The sequence below is a fragment of the Sorex araneus genome, chromosome 8 (genome assembly GCF_027595985.1).
Source record: "Sorex araneus isolate mSorAra2 chromosome 8, mSorAra2.pri, whole genome shotgun sequence".
Lineage (NCBI taxonomy): Eukaryota > Metazoa > Chordata > Mammalia > Eulipotyphla > Soricidae > Sorex > Sorex araneus.
The window spans coordinates 3,409,490-3,429,374 of record NC_073309.1 but is presented as its reverse complement, the minus strand read 5'-3'; the positions used below and the strand labels follow the sequence as shown (position 1 = coordinate 3,429,374).

At 55.8% G+C, this 19,885-nt stretch overlaps 1 protein-coding gene across 2 annotated transcripts; it reads left to right on the top strand.

The window, feature by feature from the left end:
* The first annotated feature begins 39 nt into the window (after nucleotides 1-39).
* On the top strand, nucleotides 40-18,676 carry CENPN (centromere protein N). Of its 2 annotated transcripts, none has more exons than XM_055145945.1 (11): nucleotides 40-135; nucleotides 4,079-4,259; nucleotides 5,650-5,695; nucleotides 7,722-7,781; nucleotides 8,561-8,640; nucleotides 9,119-9,295; nucleotides 10,999-11,100; nucleotides 12,178-12,235; nucleotides 15,220-15,332; nucleotides 17,750-17,870; nucleotides 18,033-18,676. In XM_055145945.1, exons 2-11 carry the CDS (start codon nucleotides 4,089-4,091, stop codon nucleotides 18,113-18,115), a joined length of 1,011 nt encoding a protein of 336 aa, XP_055001920.1. In that variant the 5' UTR covers nucleotides 40-135; nucleotides 4,079-4,088; the 3' UTR covers nucleotides 18,116-18,676. The 2 variants fall into 2 exon arrangements, with proteins under 2 accessions (XP_055001920.1, XP_055001921.1); XM_055145946.1 differs by lacking the exon at nucleotides 40-135 and adding an exon at nucleotides 504-1,448.
* Nucleotides 18,677-19,885: the final 1,209 nt, after the last annotated feature.

Here is a 19,885-nt window from a genome sequence, read left to right as displayed (position 1 = left end):
GGGCTGGGTCGGGGGCGGGGCGTGGGCGGGGTCGGGGGCGGGGCCCGGGGCGGCGGGCGCGACCATTGGCGGTTTTGAAGGTGCAGCGGGCGCCAACGGCGGCCTGAGGAGCGACGCTGAGGGCCATGAGAGCGGGTAAGAGACTCCCGAGGCGGCAGGCACCTGGCGGAAGTCGCAGCCTACACCTCGGGGGCGGCGGGGTCGCGGCGGCCGCATGGCCCGGGGCGCGGGCTCAGCACTGGGCTCGGGCGCGCGGCGGGGAGCGATAGCGACGGCGGCGGCGGGGACCGCCGCGGCCGCCGGTGGGGGAGGGGAGGGCAAAGCGGTGGTGACGTCACAGCCGCCTCCCGCGTGCGCATGCGTGGGCTGCGTGCGCGCCGGCGTCACGTGACGGCCACACCTCCCCCGGGCTTCCGGCGGCAGCTTTGCGGCGCGTTCCGTGTTTTCATTTGTTCTCGATTCCCCCTCGAGATGGCTTTGACGGTTGCGCGGCCTCACGTGCCTTATTGCGGCTCGGGGGCGGCGCCGATCTACGGGAAGCTTCGGATTCTGTGTGTTGGCCTTGCTGCGACGTCCGGAAGGCACGCTTGGCGCCGGTGCTCGGTTGCTGGGCGCCGGGGGTCCCCCGTGTGCCGCGCCCCTGGGCCGCCGTCGGGGGCCCCTCCGTCTGCCGCAGCTTGGCCCTTGAGCTCGTCGGCTCCACGTCCCTCAGGGCGCACCGGGGTCTCAGCTAACGGCTCTTGGGGGGCTTCCACGTGTAAGGCGTGACCCCACCTCTTTAGCCACGTCCTTGGCTAAACACCCCCAGTGTTTTTGGCTGCAGAGGTTGCTTTGCTATTTCGTGGACTTGAATCCCAAACCTTCCGGCTTCTGGGGCATACGGGGTGCTTCCCTCCGCGAGTACATTCCAGACAGTTCCGAGCTCGGCTAGGCTTCCTGATGAGACTGACTTTGTAGTGGATTCTAGGCGTGTAGTTATGAACAGGACAAGCTCCATGCCCCCGTGGAGCTCCATAAGGTCTGAAATAAAGAGATGAGTAAGTGGGCCCGGGACGATGGTACAGTGGGAAAGGCTTTATTCCCCTTGCACGCAGCCCACCCTGCTTCCATCTCCAGAACCTCATGGTTTCCCCAGGCCTGCCAGGGTTGAGTCCTGAGAGCAGAGGCAGGAGTAAGCCCTGAAAACAAAGAGAAATCAATAAGCAAGACAAGCCCACCTAGCTGTATAAAGACAGTTCTCCAGTGGAAGTAACCTTAGCGTGGAAGGTTAGAATCGATCGTCTGAGCTGCGTTTCCCAGCTCCTGTGCGGATACGTGCAGGGACGTGCAGCGGGAGCCGCAGAGCCCTTCCCCAGCCCGCCAAGGAGAGCTGTAGGTGGGGGAAGAGGTTCATGCCCAGGCGCACAGTGTGCGGACGGTGGAGGCTTTCAGTCCTGGCACTAAGGAAGGTAAGGCTGGCTCTGGACACGAAGCAAGTCAGGCCCAAGTCTCATGATCCTGTTTCCGTTCCCGTAATAAGCTCAGTGAATTTCCTCTGTCTGAATAACTCCCACCGTTCCTGCTTGTCTGTTCGTTCATGTGGTAAGGATCACTGCGCGACTGTGTACATCATCGTGTCTGGGAGCCGCACTGATCTCTGTGTCTTTGTAAACATCGCGCCTGTTGCCCAAGAGAGCACTTCGCCGACTCCAGTTTATTTCCAACTATTGTCTTCAGTCTACTTTATTTTTGTTTAGGGCACACCTAGCAGTGCCAGGGATGGAATTCAGGCCCCCTGGGTACGAATTCACTGAACTTAAACTATGGGAACTGAAACAGGGTCAGTTGAACTATGTATGTCTCTGGCTTCAGTTTCTTTTAAAAATACAGTCAACTCCCCATTTGATCCCCATTGGGTGCATGTCCCCTACGCACCACCAGAGGTCACTCGTGAGCGAAGAGCCAGTGAGCTCCCTCCCTCTCCTCCTCCTTACTTGAATCACAGTAAGATGCACAGTTACTGTGTGTTCACAAAATTTGTGGGCGCTTTCGCCTCGGGCGTTCTGTGGTCAGACCGCTTTCCCACCCACCCACCCCCCGATGGCTGACGGTGATGGACGAAAGAAGGAGGAGACGGGGCCAGGCTGGTTGGTGATCAGTTGCATTTATTCCAATTTAGTTGTGCTCTGCCTCCTCCAGTCTCTTACTGCCTGTTCCTCCTCCCCTCCCAGCCCACTCTCACAGCCTGTTTATACAGAACAGGCTCCGAGGGTCGGGGCAGCAGCTGCACAAAGGTGAGAGCATATGAAAGCCCTTCCTTCCGGGGAAACTCTTCCAAGACAAAGATCTCATCCTGCTAGTAGATCTGCACAGGGGGGGGGGGGTGTCATCTGAGGGTATATCTCCTTTCCTTCCTCTGTATACATTTAAATTTACTTTCTAGTCATTTTGTAGGCTAGACACAGTGATACAGGATATAGTAAGCTTATAGGGTGGCCCTCCTGGGGGTTTCTCGCTAATAGTCCCATACTAGGACCTCAGGCCAGATTAGTCCTTCCTAACCCCCAACAAGGTTTTTATCCAGTTACTCTTTTTTGGGTCATGACAGAATTTGTCCATGATCCTGCTCCAAACTTATTATAACTTACTTGTTAACTTTTTATAAACAAGCTTTCAGCTTGCCCTGGGCCCATCCAAGTCTCTTCATCTGGACCCTGCTTTGGGGGTGCTAGGATCTAAGGGGAACTGAGGCTTCTTAAGACGAGTAAATATGACAGATGCACAGGAGTAAGTATTATTTGAAGTCAGTGAGTGACTTCTCAAGTTACAAAAGCATAGCATTAGCTGTCTTCCAATGCCTACACAAAACGGACATTGTTCTAAGGTACACTATGCAAAGGACATAAGGAAAAGAGAAAAGCAGTATTTCACTTACAAATACAAAATGTAGATCTCTGAAGAATCTGATTTTACAAGTCACAGATTCTGCCCCTGAGCGTCTTCAGCCCACCAGGCCTGCAGCTCAGTGCAGGGGCTGAGGATGCGGTGCTGGGGTCCCGGGACGACCCCGTGGTGCTCAAAGGTCCGTCCTGGAATGTGAAGGAGAGGGACGCCTGTCCCTCTGCAGCCTCACTGTGTGCTCGGGCTCGGCACACGGTCACCGGCATGTCCCGGCAGTGCCTAGTGTTCTCACTGACACGCCGGGGAGACATCAGTGCTTTAGCCCGCGCTTCCCACGGAGCATGATGGCTCATCCCAGACCGTCCGGAGGGACCCTCCCCGCCCCCCAGCTCTTCCAGTGCCTCCTGATCTTCTGGCTGCCCGGCAGAAACTCAGCGTCTTCAGACTCTCCTTACTCTCACATCCCACGTCTGACCCCGGGGAAACCCCGAGGGTGCTGAGGACGCGCCGGTCCCCGGCCTAGGCCCAGGGTCCTCTCCCCTGCGTTTCTGCCGTGGCCTCGGGCCTCAGCACACCGGAGGGTGGTCCCCGCGGAGCCTGCGAGCAGGCACCCTGCTTTCCTCCCTACCTCCCGGCCGGAACCGGCCGGCTAGCGAGAGGCGTGCTCCTGTGGCCCGCCTGGAACTGACCCCTCGCCCCCAGCTGTCTCGGGCACCGATCACCTCCCGCCTCCTGGCCCCGGCCCAGCCCTCCTCGCGGGCTCCGTGTCCACTGCCCACGCGCCGCCTCTCCAGCGTTCTCCTCTCTGAACTTACCGTAGCCTCGCCCCTTGGACAACACTATAGTGTCAGGGGGTGTCCCTCGGTTCAGAGTGTATCTACCCCTGCCTGGCACAGTGTCTCGAGGGCCAAGGTTGCGTATGAACCAGTAACCAAGTGCATTATTCATGTGGCCTTGTCACCCAAAGGTCAAGGCACCTTGGCCAAAAATAGGAGAAATCTGAAGACCTGGGAGTACACCACTGAGGAAGGAAGCAGTCGGAACAGTATTTGCAGAATGCCTGGGGAAAAGATACTTGGATATTTGGCTTATAATTCGTAATCGTGGCTAGAATTCTGTTGCTGAAAAACTCACAGTTAAGTTACCCTTTTAATGCTCAATACTTGGCCGTGCTGTCTTTTCTTTTCCGTCCTCAAAGTGCCAGAGAGATGGATGAGATTCTCGAGGAGTTTCTCAGGAGGACCCTCTGGAAAATGCCCATCGCCGAGATCGTGCCTGTCCTAAAAGCCTGGGACTTTCTGTCTGAAAATCAGCTACAGTCCTTAAATTTACGGCAGAGGAAAGAACTGCTCATTCGGGACGTGGTCCTGCTGTGTGAGGTAATGCTGCTCAGTGACTCGCCGGGGCCACAGGGCTCTCCTCCTCGCCCGCAGCCCTGGGAGACGCTGGCTACGGAGGAGGGAAGAAACCACATATATATCTGGCCTTTGGGTCACACCTGTCAGTGCTCAGGGGCTTACTCCTGGCTCTGTACTCAAGAATTATTCCTGGAAATGGTCAGGGGACCATACAGGATGCCGGGGATAACCGGGTCGGCCATGTGCAAGGCAAACGCCCACCCCCCTATACTATCACTCCAGTCTGAGAAACGAATTTTTTATTGACTTTCTCAGTTTACCAAGCATGCTTACAGATCAGTAAGGGGGAAAGTAAATACCACGGAGTAATAAAAAATACATTTTTTATTACATGAGAGAAATGGTAATTTTTCTTCTTTATCTCTTAACATTTTTATTGACTTCTGACAAACAGAAAGATAATTTAGGGGCTGGAGCACAAGTACAGCAGGTAGGACACTTGCCTTGCAGGAGGCTGACCAGGGTTCGATCCCCGGCACCCCATCTGGTCTCCTGAATACTGCCAGATGTGGCCCCAGAACCAAACCAAACAAAAATCTTAAATGACACCCTTTATTTTTGTGGCTGTGGTGGTCGCCACACCCAGCGTGTCCCGTCGTCACGGGGACGGAGCCAGGGCCTCACACTTGTAAGATGCTCCGCCACGTCACCTGCACCCGGGCTCGCACGCTTCTGCTTGCTGAATCCGCTCACTGAAGCCCCAGCCCGAGGGAGAGGGCACGGCGCGCGGCCTTTGCGGCAGGAGGGCCGGCCTCGGACCCTGGCGCCGGCAGCATGAAGCCTGGGTGAGCGCGGAAGCACTGCGAGATGGGACCGAAAGTTCATTTTATTTTATTTTATTTTATTTTATTTTGCTTTTTGGGTCACACCCAGCAATGCACAGGGGTTACTCCTAGTTCTACACTCAGGAATTACTCCTGGCGGTGCTCAGGGGACCATATGGGATGCTGGGATTCGAACCCGGGTCGGCCGTGTGCAAGGCAAACGCCCTACCCGCTGTGCTATCGCTCTAGCCCCTCATTTTAATTTTTTTAAACTTTTTTTTTCTTTTTTCTTTTTTTTTTTTGAATCACAGACGCACAGCTCCAAAGCTGTTCATGACTGGGTTTCCGTCCTGTAACATTCCAGTGCCTCCCCTCAGCAGTGCCTTGCATTTGTCTTTAACTGCTTCTTGGAGGCAAAGTGGAAAGTGCTGGGTGGGTCTGGTGTGTGGGAGGTGGGCTGGGCGGGCCACTCCGTAGGGCTGTAGGTTGCGGGGGCAGCAGCGCTCTGCAGCAGATCACGCTGGACAGGGCTGGGGCCGGACGTCCTTGTTCACCGCGTGTGCATCGCAGTTGCCCTTCTCTTTCAGGAGAAGAAGGCCAGCCTCCAAGACGCCGCCCTTCTGGACCTGACTTGTAAGTGCTCGTGACTCAGTTTCCCCTCTGGCCACCCACTTCTCTCTGTCTGCGTCGCATCTCCGCGGGCTCCTGCCCACAGAGTTGTTCTTTGCCCTCTGCGTCTCCACCCTTCCTTCCTTCCTTCCTTCCCGTCTGGGGGCAGGCCGCGCAGTCGGGGACCCCTGAGTCGGCCTGGGGAGCCTCATGGGCTTGGCACGGGGCCCGTCTTCCCTGATCCCCAGCGCCGTTCTCTGCCGCTCCTTCCTGGGACCTGGCGTGTAGCAGGAGTGTGTCTGCTCCGCCCCGCACTGGCAGGCCGGGTTGTGTCCTCATCCGTCCCCACTGGGCGCGGTTGGTCTCATCCCAGCCGTTTCCGGTGATGGGATGAGCTCTAAGCTGTGGGGGGCGGGGGTGCAGTCCCCCCATTGCCCGTGGGTGAACTCACGGTTCCTAAGGCCCTGGGGAGCCCCCGGCTGGGCTCGACTCTCCTGAGAGACGGGAGCTGTGGGGAGAGACGGGCGGGCGACCACGCAAACTGCATGCCTCAGAGGACGGAGAGGGGCGGCTCTCAGGACTGCGGGAGCTGGGGCCCAGGGGAGACTCCTGGGAGTGGCCCCACTGAGCACCAGTGACTGCAGGGGGCAAAGGGCAGAGTGCAAGGGCAAGTGTCCACGGGGAAGGCACAGAGCCAGAGCAGGAAGGAGAGAGGGAGCTTGTGATGGAGGGGACAGAGACCCTCTGGAGGACCCCAGTCCACATTCTAGCCAGAGGCCAGGCCTGGGGAGGAGGGTGGGAGGGAAGGGGAGCAGGGAGTCGCCCCTGAGTGCTTCCAGGCCTGTCCCCAAAACCAGGAAGAGGAAAAAGAATTACAGTCTTGGTTTGTCTATTTTGTTGTTGTTGTTGTTTTTGTTTCATTTTGTTTGGGGGCCACACCCAGCAGTGCTCAGCGGTGACTCCTGGCTCTGTACTTAGGAACTACTCCTGACATGGTTTAGGGGGCCGTATGGGATGCCAGGGATCAAATCCGGGTCTCTTGCACCCCAGGCAAACGCCCTACCTGCTGTGCTGTCTCTCCAGCTCTGAGTCTAGTTTCAGAGTTCCCTGTCGCAGGGGCAGGTGGGAGAGGGGAGTCTGTTGGAGTGGGAGGAGCAGGCCAGGAGGGTGCCTGTGGGATGGGGGAGGAGGGCGCAGGAGCCTTAAGGATCGCGCGGGTTAGCCTTGCTCAAGGGCGCCTGGACCCTGGGCTGTCCAGGACACGGTCCCTGGGAGCAAAGTCGCCATCCGTGTTTCCCTCTTTGTTTTTCCCTTTTCTCTCTCCCTTTCTTTTGGGTCATCCCCAGCGGTGTTGGGGGACGGTGCAGTGCCAGGGCTCCCCCATCCAGAGCTGTCCTCTGCCCGCCCTGGGAGCCGACCCCCCAGCTGCCTCTACCTGCCACACCACGGTGATGCTTATTGGAGTCACTGTGACAAACCCGTTTCCATTCCCATCGTTGCTGCCACAACCTTACTAGACATCAGCCCTGAAACACAGAACCAAAGAACATACTAGAAAGAAACTAAACTTTTGATGCCGTCTCGTGGCCAGGCACTTCTGGGCCTGGCTGCATCAGCTCTAACATCACCAGGCCCCCAGAGCTGCCAGGCCCAGACGCGTGCGAGGAGGTGGCCCCGGTGCGCATCTGCGGCCAGGCTCCCCGCGTGGCGGATTGGGCTACCTGCGGAGCTGGCATCGTCCACTGGGAGAGTGTTGGGGACGGAGCAGGCCCGGGAGGAGGCCTGTGGGAGCACTGTGCCTGGCAGCTGGGGAAGGCAGTGCTCCGTGAGGACGCAGAGGCCTCGGAATCGTGCTAGATGCCGTCACTCCTGGTGGGAGTCGTTTAACCCGCGTGAAATGTGTACTTTGATTTCTGAAGATCTGTAGTGCCTGATTTGTGAATCAGTTACTCTTTCCTACCTGGCTGTTGTTGAAAGCGCGTAGTTCCGAGCGCAGTGCTTGCTGGAAGGTCTGTCGTGAATAGTGACGAGCTCTTCTCCCTTGCTGTAGATACTCAGTTACATCAGCATCAGAAAGTCTGGGACGTTTTCCAGATGAACAGATTACCAGGTAATGCTTTCACTTTATTTTATTTTGTTTTGATTTCCATTTAAATGGAGCGTGATGTTTTTGTAATTTTGTCTGTTCTGGGGGATTTTGTTGGTTTGTTTGGGGGCCACACCAGCAGTGCCCAGGGCTTTCTCCTGGCTCTGTGCTCAGGGATCATTCCTGGTGGGGTCAGGGGCCCTCTGTGGTGCTGGGGCTGGAACCCAGGCCAGCCACATGCAAGGCAAGCACCCCACCCGCTGTCCTATCATTTCTGCTCTTATATTCACAATTGTAAAACGAACAGCAGAGAGCTGGAGTGATAGCACAGCGGGGAGGGCATTTGCCTTGCATGCGGCAGGCCCAGGTTCGATTCCCAGCATCCTCCCATGTGGTCCCCTAGCACCACCAGGAGTAATTCCTGAGTGTAGAGCCAGGAGTAACCCCTGTGCATCACTGGGTGTGACCTGAAAAGTGGGGGGGAAAAAAGCAGAGAATTTCACCCATAGAAATGTTATGTGTCTCAAAATAAAATGAATTGCAGCATATTCCTCTTACATCTTTCCTTCCACAAGGGACGAATGCCTCATCCGTGGCAGAGTAAGAAATGGGGGGGGGGCGGTATCTGAAGCCTTGAAGCCTCCCAAAGCCTCTCGAGTGCTCTTCCAGAGTCTGAGCAGGGGCTCCTGGACAGACCTTGCGTCTGTGGGGCACTGAGCACACGGAAACGAGCTTCGGGCTGCTTGCAGAAGTCCCTGCCGAAGACACGCCCCCGTGATTCGTCTGGACTTTCACTTTGACAGGGGAAGACAGCGATGACCTCTTTGATATGGAGCAGTTCAAACAGTCGTTCAAGAAAGTTCTCCAGAGAGCGTTAAAGAACGTAAGAAATGTGGGCGTCTCTGAGATTCGGTGCCCTGCGCCTGGGCGCTTCCCCCGCCCGTAGCTGCCGTGCCGGGTGTTTGGCTGAAAGTCGCCACCAGTGACCACATCCCACACTCTTCCCTCCCGGTAGGCCCGACCTGGCCTCAAACCAGAGCCTTCCTCCCTCCACCTCTCGCTGCGAGCTGGAGGAACGTGCCTTTTTAGCACAAGCCCAGGAAGTCACTAGGAAATCTTGCTGTCCTGTGCTGATTGTAGATGTCTGCTTTTCTTTTTCCCCTCTCTCATCTGAAACTATTTTCAGGACCTCTGAGTTTTTAACGAATCACAAAAGACCTCCCTGCAGCTGCTCCCCAGCACTGAGTGGAAAAGTCAGTGCCCCCCCCTCTCTGCGTCTGTGAGCCAGAGCCCGGGCCGGGCCCTGCCCCAGGGCTGCCCGCAGCGGGATTCTCACCAGAACAAGAATCCCTTTTGCTCAGGTGACAGTCACCTTCAAGGACGCAGAAGAGAACGCAGTTTGGATTCGCGTCGCCTGGGGAAGCCAGTACAAACAGCCGAACCAGTACCACCCGACGTTCGTGGTCTACCACGAGCAGACCCGCTACGCATTCGTGTCTTCCTCCCGGCTGAAGAGCACCGCCACCCTGCTGGGCCAGGTAAGGGCCATCCCTGGACACCTCGAGTGTGGTTGTCCTCGTCGAAGGGGCTTCTGGTGGCCCAAACAGCTGCGCAGGCACCACCCCCACCCAGAACACTTCCCTCGCCCCCATCTCTCCTCCATTGGGGTGATTGGCCGTGCGCTGGCGTGGGGCTGGCGTGTGTCTGTCCAGGTGACGTGCAGAGCCCCCGCCTTGTGGCTGCAGAGGTCGGTCACGGGCAGGGCGGTTTGGGGGATGGACGCGAGGCCTCGCCACTGAGCCGCCACCCTTGACCCGCACGTGGTGCTGAGTCTCATTATTTCACAGGGCACGGGGGCGCTCAGTCGGCTGGGGGCTCTCCGCTGTCTGCGCTTCCTCCAGAAGCTTCTCTAACTTATGAGAACCCCACAGCCCGTCCGTGTGATTGTTTCTGAATACTCCGTGGGTGAAGGAAGGACGTTTGGGGCGTTAGGTCACACCTGGCAGTGTGCTCAGGGATCAGTCACTCCTGGCTCTGTTCAGGGGTCACTCCTGGCACTGCTCGGGATCCTAGGAGGTGCCGGGGATCGAACCCGAGTTGGCAGCATTCAGAGCAAGCACCGCACTCGCTACGAGATCGCCCTGGCCCCAGAGCAGGAGCTCTGCCGTGCGGCCCACTCGGAGTCTGCCCTCGGGACCACAGGGCCCCTCGCCACGAGCCAGGCACTGCTCACCGCTGCCGTGGTGCCAGAGAGCTCCCGAGCCAGTGCTCGGTGTCGGGGCACCCACTCCCAAGGGGGTGCAGCTCTGCTGTCACTTGAGCCCCTGCCTCTTCGCCGAGCAAAGACTCCAACTGCCGCTCGTTCCCGCTTCCTCCCCGCGCCCACCGTGTCTGGGGCTTCTCTTCCTCCCTGTTACAGAAGGTCACGTCCTTCCTCAGCCACCTGGGCCCGCCCTGCCACGCTTAGTGCCAACATGGTCCCCCTCCCCCAGATAATGGCCATTGCTGTTGTACGTCTAAAGGCAGCCCCTCTGCTCTCTGGCTCGGGCACAGATCTTATTCTAGGACTGCTGTTCCCTGTCCCTGCCTGATGGTCAGCCTCTAAATCACACTCAGGTTGTCCCTTCACTGTTTGTGCTGAAACTGATGTGTCTGTACTTTGGCATGGCAGCGTCACTGTGGTATTAGATGCATTCGGGCTGGCACCACCCCTGGCTGGCTGTGGGGACTGTATACAGGCCCGGGAATTGGAGCCAGGGATGAAACCCTGGTCATTCATGTGCAGGGCGGGCATGTGACCACTCCATCACCCTGCCGGCTCCCTGTAACTGCCAACTTAAGATGTGATCACTTTTTGCTTTCGAAGAATGGTATTGAAGACCTTGCGTTAATGAGACGCTTCTTTTTTTTTCTTTTTTGTTCACACCCAGCGGTGCTCAGGGGTTAAGTCCTGGCTACACTCAGGAATTACTCCTGGAGGTGCTCCAGGGACCACATGGGATGCTGAGGATCAAACCTGGGTCAGCCATGTGCAAAGCAAACACCCTATCTGCTGTGCAGTCACTCCGGCCCAGTGAGATCTTAAATGTCACTCACCGTGTTTTATATTTTGGATGCCCAGATTGTATTTTTCCACATCTCTCGCCTGTTTTAAGTGGACGCTGGAACAGCTCCGGGTTTTACTTGGTCAGCCCTACCCCGGGCCAGTCACCCTCATCGTCTTGCTGCTCTTCGTCCCCAGGCCCTGGTGGTCGCCAGCAAGCATCATCAGATTGTGAAGATGGACCTTCGGAGCAGGTACCTGGCCTCTCTGAAGGCCATCGTCTTCAAGCAGTACAATCAGGTGAGCTCCGCGGGGACTCTCCGAACCGTGCCCGAGTCCCCCTGCAGGCCGGCGGCACTGGGGCACCATTCAGCCTGGCGGTCGCCATGAGCAGCAGCCAAGCGGGCTTTGATCACCCTCCTGTAACGTGCTGCTTCTGCTCGGTGATCACCAAGTCCTGGTCCTGTGAGTCCAGTCCCGCGCCAGCTGTTCCCCGCAGACTCTGTCCCTGCAGGAGCCAGGTGGTGATGGGGTGGGGGACGTGGTGATACTTCTGGGTGGAAGACGGGAAGGCACCGTGCCCTCTGACCCCCAGGCTCTTTTCTCCGCTGGGTCTGTCTGTGCTCGTATGTTGAGACTGCCGCCGTCGCTGGGTGGAAACCTCCGTGTTGTCACGTCAGCACTGAGAGGCTCTATTTCTGTCTCCTCATCTGTTAAGGCTCTGTGCCGGCCAGCCCCGGGAGAAACCTGACGTTCAGCAGCCTGCTCCTGGGGTGGCCCCTCCCTCTGCCACCAAGTGTCCGTGGCGACCCCTGTGTCCGAGGCCAGCCCAGGTCGGGCACTTCGTTATTCCTGTCCAGGAGACGGGGTTGGGAGATGCAGTCGGGGCCTCAGACGCCACCCAGGGGCCTGTGAGACGGGCCACTGGGGCAGGTGCTCGCCTTGCAGCCTCCGGCACCCTGTATGGACCCCCGAGCCCCCCGGGAGCCCGGGTCTCCCAGCGCGCTCAGGACTCGCTCACCGCAAGCCACCTCTGAGCCCTCGGGCTCTGCAGAGAGTGCCCAGGGGACGACCACAGTCGGGGTGGCCCAAAAACGGCCCCCCAAAAAACTGTTCCACTTCTGAGGGAAACCTCAGGGTCTCTTCCGGGTCACCAGGACGGACGGCTGCGGCCCTGACCCTGCCGCTGCGTCCTGCACCCCCCTGCCCCCCGAGTTAGCCCAGCACAGCGCCCGGACTCAGCGGGCACCTTGCTGGCCCGCTGCCAGCCTCCCGCGTGTGCGTCTAACACTTGGCTCTGTGCCTCGCGCTGGCCATAGTGCCCGCCTGCCCTACATTTCTTCACTTTTTTTCTTTTTCTTCTTTTTTGCCTCTTAGATCTTTGAAACTCACGACTCCTCTTCACCTCTACGGGAAAGAAGCCTGAATATCAACAGTATGTATGTTTAGAGCGAAGATGTAACTTTACAAGTATAGTCTTCGGGTTTTGCTGTTTGGGGGGTTACTCCCAGCAGTGCCTGGGTTCGAACCCGTGCCTCTCGCATGCAGACAGTGTGCTCGGCCCTTGGAGCCGACACTCCAGGCTGGTTTTAGTTCCGCGTTTCTGTTGCCTCCACGCAGGCAAAGCCCTCGCGCTCCCCCCCAGCTCCAGCCAGGGCCTGGAAGTCCGAGTTGCTCCAGGTCTCTCTCACTCAGTGGGACACTGCCGCGCTAGGACCCAGACTCAGAAGGATGAGCCGCCTTCGGGAGCACTGGAGGAAGGAAGCAAGCGCGGTTCCCCTGCCGCAGTCTTAGGCTCCGCCCAAGTGGCTTGTAACAACCGTTAAAGACAAAAATGAACCTTGAGCGTTCCCTTGGGCCACGCTGCGTCTCTGCCCTCAGGAAACCAGCTTTCCCAGAGCTCTCAGGACTGGCCGGCCACGAGTGACCGCTGAACCCCTGGACTCTGCAGAGAGTGCTCTGGGGATGATCAGAACTGTACCCACGCGCCGAGACTGCTGGAGCGGATCCAGAAGTCGAGAGAAGTGGTGGGAGGCAGTCTCAGTCCCTGGGAACGGGAACGCCCTGTCTCAGCAGTGAAGCGAGGAACCGCAGGTTTCCATGGCTCCCGTGGCCTGGGGGCAGTGTTGCACAGGCCCGGGGCAGAGTTAGGCAGCAGAGCACTTGGCTTCCACACCTGGCACTGCAGAAATAAGGGTGGGGGAGAGACCCGGGGGTGGGGGTGGGGGACGTGATTTCATTTGCAGTAAAGAAAGTGGGATACAGGGGCTGAAGTGATAGTACAGCGGGGAAGGCACTTGCCTTGCATGCGGCAGACCCGGGTTCGATCCCTGGCACCCTGTATGGTCCCAGCTTAGCATCGCTGGATGTGACCCCAAAACAAAAAGCAGGATACAAAATTGTGTGTTTGTCTTTCTTGCTTGGTCATAGACCTAAAAGCTCCCTGAATGTGACTTTTGCTTTTCTCTCTCTTCCTTCCTTCCTTCCTTCCTTCCTTCCTTCCTTCCTTCCTTCCTTCCTTCCTTCCTTCCTTCCTTCCTTCCTTCCTTCCTTCCCTCCCCCCTTTCTTTCTTTCTTTCTTTCTTTCTTTCTTTCTTTCTTTCTTTCTTTCTTTCTTTCTTTCTTTCTTCTTTCTTTCTTTCATTCTTTCTTCCTTTCTTTCTTTCTTTCTTTCTTTCTTTCTTTCTTTCTTTCTTTCTTTCTTCCTTTCTTCCTTTCTTCCTTTCTTTTCCTGGCCATACCCGATCTCAGTGATCAGTGATTACTCTTGTCTGCACTCAGTTACTCCTGGCTATACCCTGATCTCAGTGCTTTCTCCTGCCTGCACTCAGGGATTCCTCCTGGCAGACAGGGGGACTGTATGGGCTGCCAGTGACTGACTTGGGTCATCTGCGTGTAAACTTAGCGCCTTACTGCTGTATTATCTTTCCATCCCCAAAAGTGTTAGTCTTTTTTAATAGTTTTTAATTTCACTGGAAAATTTGCTGTATCACTGTATCACTGTTGTCCCGTTGTTCGTTGATTTACTCAAGCGGGCACACATAACGTCTCTATTACATTCAACCCTGAGATTTTAGCAGCCTCTCCTTACTCGTCTTTCCTAACAATTGGAGGCTCTTTCAGGGTCAGGGGAGTGAGACCTATTGTTATTGTTTTTGGCATATTGAATACGACATAGGTAGCTTGCCAGGCTCTGCCATGCGGGCAGAATACTCTCGGTAACTTGCCAGGCTCTCCGAGAGGTATGTATATATCTGTTACTGTATTTTGGAGATGAATATGCCACGGGGAGCTTGCCAGGCTCTCCCAAGTGGGCAGTAGACTCTCAATAGCTTGCCAGGTTCTCCAAGAGGGAGAACTAGGCTATTAGATGTCTTCCGGGAGCTTGGTTTTATAGTCTCTGGATGTTGGCCATTAATGGGATCACACGGCACCGGGGGCAATCTCTGGGTATAACCGCCCAGCTACTGGAAAATGGGGGATCTGGGTGGAAGAGGCCCAGTCCCAATCTGAGCAGCCTTAAAGATCTCAGCCCCGGGTCCCACACACCTGGGTTCCTCTGCCAGCTCCCCTATGCGTGAGGCTTGTCCAAACATGTGGAGAGTGGGCCTGAGCATGGCCGTGGCTGGGTTCCGGAGGTCCTCAACTCTCGAGGCTCTGCTGGGGGGGGGGGACGCAACCCATCCCCTCCGAGGGGCCCTGGTGAAGATAGCCAGGCATGGGGGGCAAGAGACTGCGTCGCTCTCTTCTGGGAGCTTGATTTTTTATGAGTAGATTTGTGGGTGGCTTTTATTTATTTTTTTTTTTTTTTGGTTTTTGGGTCACACACGGCAATGCACAGGGGTTACTCCTGGCTCTTCACTCAGGAATTACTCCTGGCGGTGCTCAGGGGACCATACGGGATGCTGGAATTAGAACCCGGGTTGGCCGCATGCAAGGCAAACGCCCTACCCGCTGTGCTATCACTCCAGCCCCTGTGGGTGGTTTTTAGTTTCTGCTTTTTTAAGGGGTTTGTTTTAGGGCCACACTTGGCAGTGTCAGGGGCTACTCTTGGCTCTGTGCTCAGGGACCATGCAGTGCCAGGGATCGAACCCAGGCCTCTCACATGCAGAGCAAATGCTCGCCCTGTTTTGGCTCTCTCTGCAGCACAAGTTTCTCTTCAGTCAGCCTATACTTGGCAAGTTTCTCTTTGGGGCATGTGGATTGGGTTTAGTAGCTACACCCAGTGGTATGCAGGGGCCAGCAACAGGAGTGACCCCTGCCGCTGCGCAGGGGGCCACAATATACTTACAACTTTCTTCAGTAAGTCATTGCAAGCGGCGCTCTTAAATTATGTTAGAAGGTTAGGAGGGAAACAGGTTACTTGACGAATTAAATATATTCCTAAAAGCTGTTTCTTTTGAAACCTTCTATCTATAGTGGATCCAAGGGTCACTCACGAAAACATAGTTAAAAAAGAGAGAGTCCGAAGAGTGACTCAAGAAACTTTCGGAGATTATCCTCAGCCAAGACTGGAGTTTGCCCAGTACAAGGTAGGCCTCCTCTGAACGCACCAGCAGTTAAGGGATCGACGTCTTGGAAATGGGGGACAGGCCTAAGAAGCTGTTTCTTTTCCATGTATCACTTTATTTTTGTGCCATTAATTTATATGGTAGAATCAACTTCTTTATATTTCTGTTTCCCCGTGAGCAAGACCTTTGAAAATTCTGAATCTGCCTTGTCTTTTAGTTGTTGTTGTTGTTGTTGTTTATTTGCTTTTGAGCCACACGCCTGACAGTGCTCACGGGTTACTCCTGGCTCTGCATTCAGGAATCACTCTTGGCGGCGTTGGGGGACCATATGGGATGCCAGGTTTGAACCCCGGTTGGCCCCATGCGAGGCAAACGCCCTCCCTGCTGGACTATCACCCTGGGGGCGCCTTTTCACCTCATGGTACCGGCTTTGGTCTGTTGGCGGGGAAGGCGGCTGCAGGGCGCACCCTGCAGTGTTCAGGGCTGGCTTCTGCTCTGCGCTCTGGGACCACTCCTGGCAGTTCTTGGGGACAATATGGAATGTCAAGATCGAACCCAGACCAGCTGTGTGCAAGGCAAGCCGTCCTATCTCTCCTGCTCCCTGCTCTGTTGTTGTTGTTGTTGTTGCTTTTTGGGTCACACCCGGTGATGCTCAGGGGTTACTCCTGGCTCTTCACTCAGGAATTACTCCTGGCGGTGCTCAGGGGACCATATGGGATGCTGGGAATCGAACCCGGGTCAGCTGCATGGAAGGCAAACACCCTCCTCGCTGTGCTATCACTCCAGCCCCTCCCCCCATCTGTATTTTTGAGGAACCAAAATGATCCATCAGACCTTGGACCGCCCTTCCCCACCCCGGCTGTTCCCTCGGCCTGGCTACCTGCTGCTGTGGCCATGCCCGTGACCGCAGCCTCGGGCACCTCGCACACGGGGGCCTGGACACCAGGTTTCAACCTGTAGCACTGTCGCACTTTGCCCCGTTGTTCATCAATTTGCTCAAGTGGGCACCAGTAATGTCTCCACTGTGAGACTTGTTGTTGCTGTTTTTGGCATATTGAATACGTCACGGGGAGTTTGCCAGTTTCAACCTACTTCTGTTTAGGTGAGGTTGTTTTTTTTTTTTTTATGTAAAAAATTTAACTTTTTTTTTTTTCAAAATTGTTTCCTCTTAAGGCATGATTTACATAGTTAACTGTAGCTGAGTCTCAACACCGTGTTATTTCCCCATCGTCCAACTCTCATCCAAGGCTTACAGTGCTCCTGGTGTCTGCACTCCCGAGTCGAGGCCGCTGCTTTCTCTAAGCAGCCTGTGTTCTGGGCAGCGGCTCTCAGAGGGGTGTCCCGGGACCAGCACCTTCCTCACGCCCACAGAAGGGGAGGGAAGTGCAGGCTTCCTCGCCCTCCCGCCCTCCCGATTCCAGGGAGGTGAGCCCAGCTCTCCGGCTGACCCGACACACTCAGGTAGACAGGCCCGGCGCACGGACCCTCCCTCTGAGCACGGTAGGATGGCTCTGTGCCGTCGGTTATTCGGCACGTTTACCCTCCCCTGCGAGGACTACCCCCTCCCTTTCTCTTTTGAAAAATGTCAGCCCTTCAAAAGACCTGTGAGATCGTGACAGGGAACACCCATTTTCCTGTCACTTCAGGGCCCGGCTAGCATTCTGCTGCTCCTACTCTCTCTTTATCTGAACCATTTTAGCTGCAGAATTACTCATCCTCGAAATACTCCAATATAAAACTTCTAAATTTTAAGGATCACTTCAAGTGAGGGGGGAAAAAAATACCAAGTACCTATGGAAGTATCCGTACTTGGACATTTTGATGTTTTTGAGGAATTATTAGTAATTATTTAGGGGTGATCATACTGGTTATGGGGAGTACGGCTTGGAGAAGTCCTTACGTCTTGCTCAGATACAGATGGAAATGTTTACATCTTTGGACTTGCTTCAAAGATGCGACAGGGCACGGGGAGGTGAGCTCACCGGTGAGTCGGAACAAACAAGCGCTGAGGATTATCAACACTTTATTTTATTTTTTTTTTAGCTGGCTGATGTTCCCATGAGACTCATTATACTGTGTTCTCTACATTTGTACATCTGTAAAATCCTCCCTAGTAAGTGAAAAAGATATCCCTTAGTGACTCCGAAGGTAGGACATTTTTACACTGAAGTGACAAATTACAAAAGGCAGTAGTCCTCTTGGTTAGCAGTGCAGGGTCCACACCGAGCGGAGGGCACCCGGGCAGGGGGACAGCACGTGCCTGGCTGTCCTGTCGGGGCGCTGGATGCCCTCCCTGGGAGCAAAGCAAGTGGTTCCCTCCATAAACACTATCCCTGTATTTCTGATAAGAATTCATAGACACTGTAACCTGATTTCTTTGTATTTTGCCATTCCAAATGACACATTTAATAATCATTCACCAACGTGTCTACTGACAGCTTGAAACAAAATTCAAAAGTGGAGGAAGAATCTTAGCTGATAAAGAAGAACCCCTCCGATGCTTGGTAAAGTTCTCTAGTCCGAACCTGATGGAAGCGTTGCGATCCTTAGCGCCAGCCGGTAAGCAGTCCGTGGGGAAGAATCACGACACGCCGGGCTCGATCCTTCCTTTACTAAGCAGTGGCGCGTCCTCCTGTGCGGTCTCTTCCTGTCGTCCTTGACACTGGGGAACGGACTCCTGGCTCTGCCCACGTGGCCATTTTCTTTCTTTCTCTATTCTAGGTATTGCAGATGCACCTCTTTCTTCTTTGCTCACTTGCATACCCAGGGAAGGAGTGAATTATTTTAAAATCAGAGATAAATAAGATGTGTAGCTTTTCGTAAGCCCACATCTCCTTCGCCACATTTCAGTCAGAGACAGGCCGGGGTGCCTGTGCTCTGGAAACCCCTGACGGCGACAGTTTAGAAATGTCTGAGGAAGTGTCGGCGCTTACTCCTCTCCCACATCCGGGGTGAGCAAAGGCCCCAGGCTCCATCTCCATGCCTGCAGGCTGTGAGGCAGGCATGCCGGCCAGCCCCCGGTGCTGTGTCCTGGATCCTGCTCCTGTCCCCTCTCCTGGGAAGATCTCATGCCACTGCAGCCCCCCAGGGACTCTCCCTCCACCCTCCGGGGGTCACTGGAAGAGGCGCCAAGAAACTCACCCAACGGGAAACTTCCTGGGAGGATCATGAAATTGGCCCGTTCAGAGGAATGATGAATTTATGAAGGTCTATAAAGTTCTGGTTGCAGTTATGATTATTAGGCATGTAAAGCAATGATTTTGTAAATGCGATACTTTGCACGGCCTTTTTTTTTTATCATGGTGTATAGCAATCAAACTGCCAAGTATTATATCCAGATTTGTAAATAAACATTTAAAAACTGGGATATCAATTACTTTTCATGACAATACTTCGATAATCATGACTGAATTGTATGTATGACCTTTTATAAGATCTTAACATCTAGTCGGAGAGAGTTCAGAGGGCTGCAGGCCCGGGGTTAAGCCCAGGTGCCACCTGTTCTCCCTAGCGCTGTCGGGAATGGCCTCTGAGCAATGTGCCAGGAATAGTCCAGAGCACTGCTTGGATGAGACCCAAAAGCAACTAAAATCTGTCCCCTGTCTCATTTCCCAAATTAGTTGGTATTAGAAAAACATATGACAGCTCTTTCTAGAAGCTTCTAGAAAGCAAGGAAACACTTTCTTGGAACCCTCAGAAGAAATGCGGCCCTGGAGACCCGGTTGGTGGGACCAGAATTCTCGTGCCAGGTGCACCCCCTCCAGATCTAAGCTGAGAGTGGTGCTGTGCGGCCACCCTCCCGGGCTACCTGGGGGTCGTCGCGACGGAGCCTGCGCACGGTGGCGCATAAAGAAAAGCGGGATGTTTTCTCACGGGACTCTGACAGCTGCCCCTTCCAGCCTGGCGTGCCCCGAGAGCCCCTGCTGTGGCCCCCCTTCTGTCCGCACCCTGACCGGGACAGTCTGGGCGCTCTGCCCTGAACTCGCTGTCACCCCCAGTAGTCACATTTCAGCGGTTACGGGGCAGCTCAGCCCTGCACCCGTCGGCGGCCTCGCCCCTCCCGTGACTATGATCACTTCATTAGTTCCCTGCTCTCATGCAAGTTACTTCTCTGCAAAATGGCAGGGGGGTGGCCAGCTTTCCCGCTGTCCCGTGTGCAGATGTGGACAGGGGGTCTTCCCAGGGCTGGGGGACTCGCCCAGCCGTGCCGGAGGCTGCTCACTGCTCGCTTGGTCTGGTTCTGCGAGCTTCTGAACGGAACCGGTGGTCCCGCCTGCAAAGCACGCGCCCCCGTCCTCTGGGTCATCTCCCCAAACCCCCCTGACTCTGTAAACGCGCCGCCCGGTGACAAGTGCACGCGCCCCCCCGGCTCGCGGGCGCCCCCGGGCCTCCAGTCCAGGACGGGGCTGCGAGACGGTGGCCTCTGCTGCCCAGAGAAGTCGGACGGCCTCGGGAAACCCAGCCCCCGGGCGCCTGGCTCTGAAGGGCGGGGCGCCCCCGGACCCCCGGGCCCCTACCCCTGGCCCCCGCCCGGGCCCATCGTCGCCCGGTGACCCCCGACCTCTGCGGCCAGC

What these genes read in the sequence shown, in the direction of transcription:
- CENPN (XM_055145945.1), top strand. Translation starts at nt 4,089, where the DNA reads ATGGATGAGATTCTCGAGGAGTTTCTCAGGAGGACCCTCTGGAAAATG. An exon ending in CGCCCTTCTGGACCTGACTT is followed by an intron (nt 5,696 to 7,721) that starts GTAAGTGCTCGT and finishes CCCTTGCTGTAG; the next exon opens with ATACTCAGTTACATCAGCAT. An exon ending in TCTTCAAGCAGTACAATCAG is followed by an intron (nt 11,101 to 12,177) that starts GTGAGCTCCGCG and finishes TTTGCCTCTTAG; the next exon opens with ATCTTTGAAACTCACGACTC.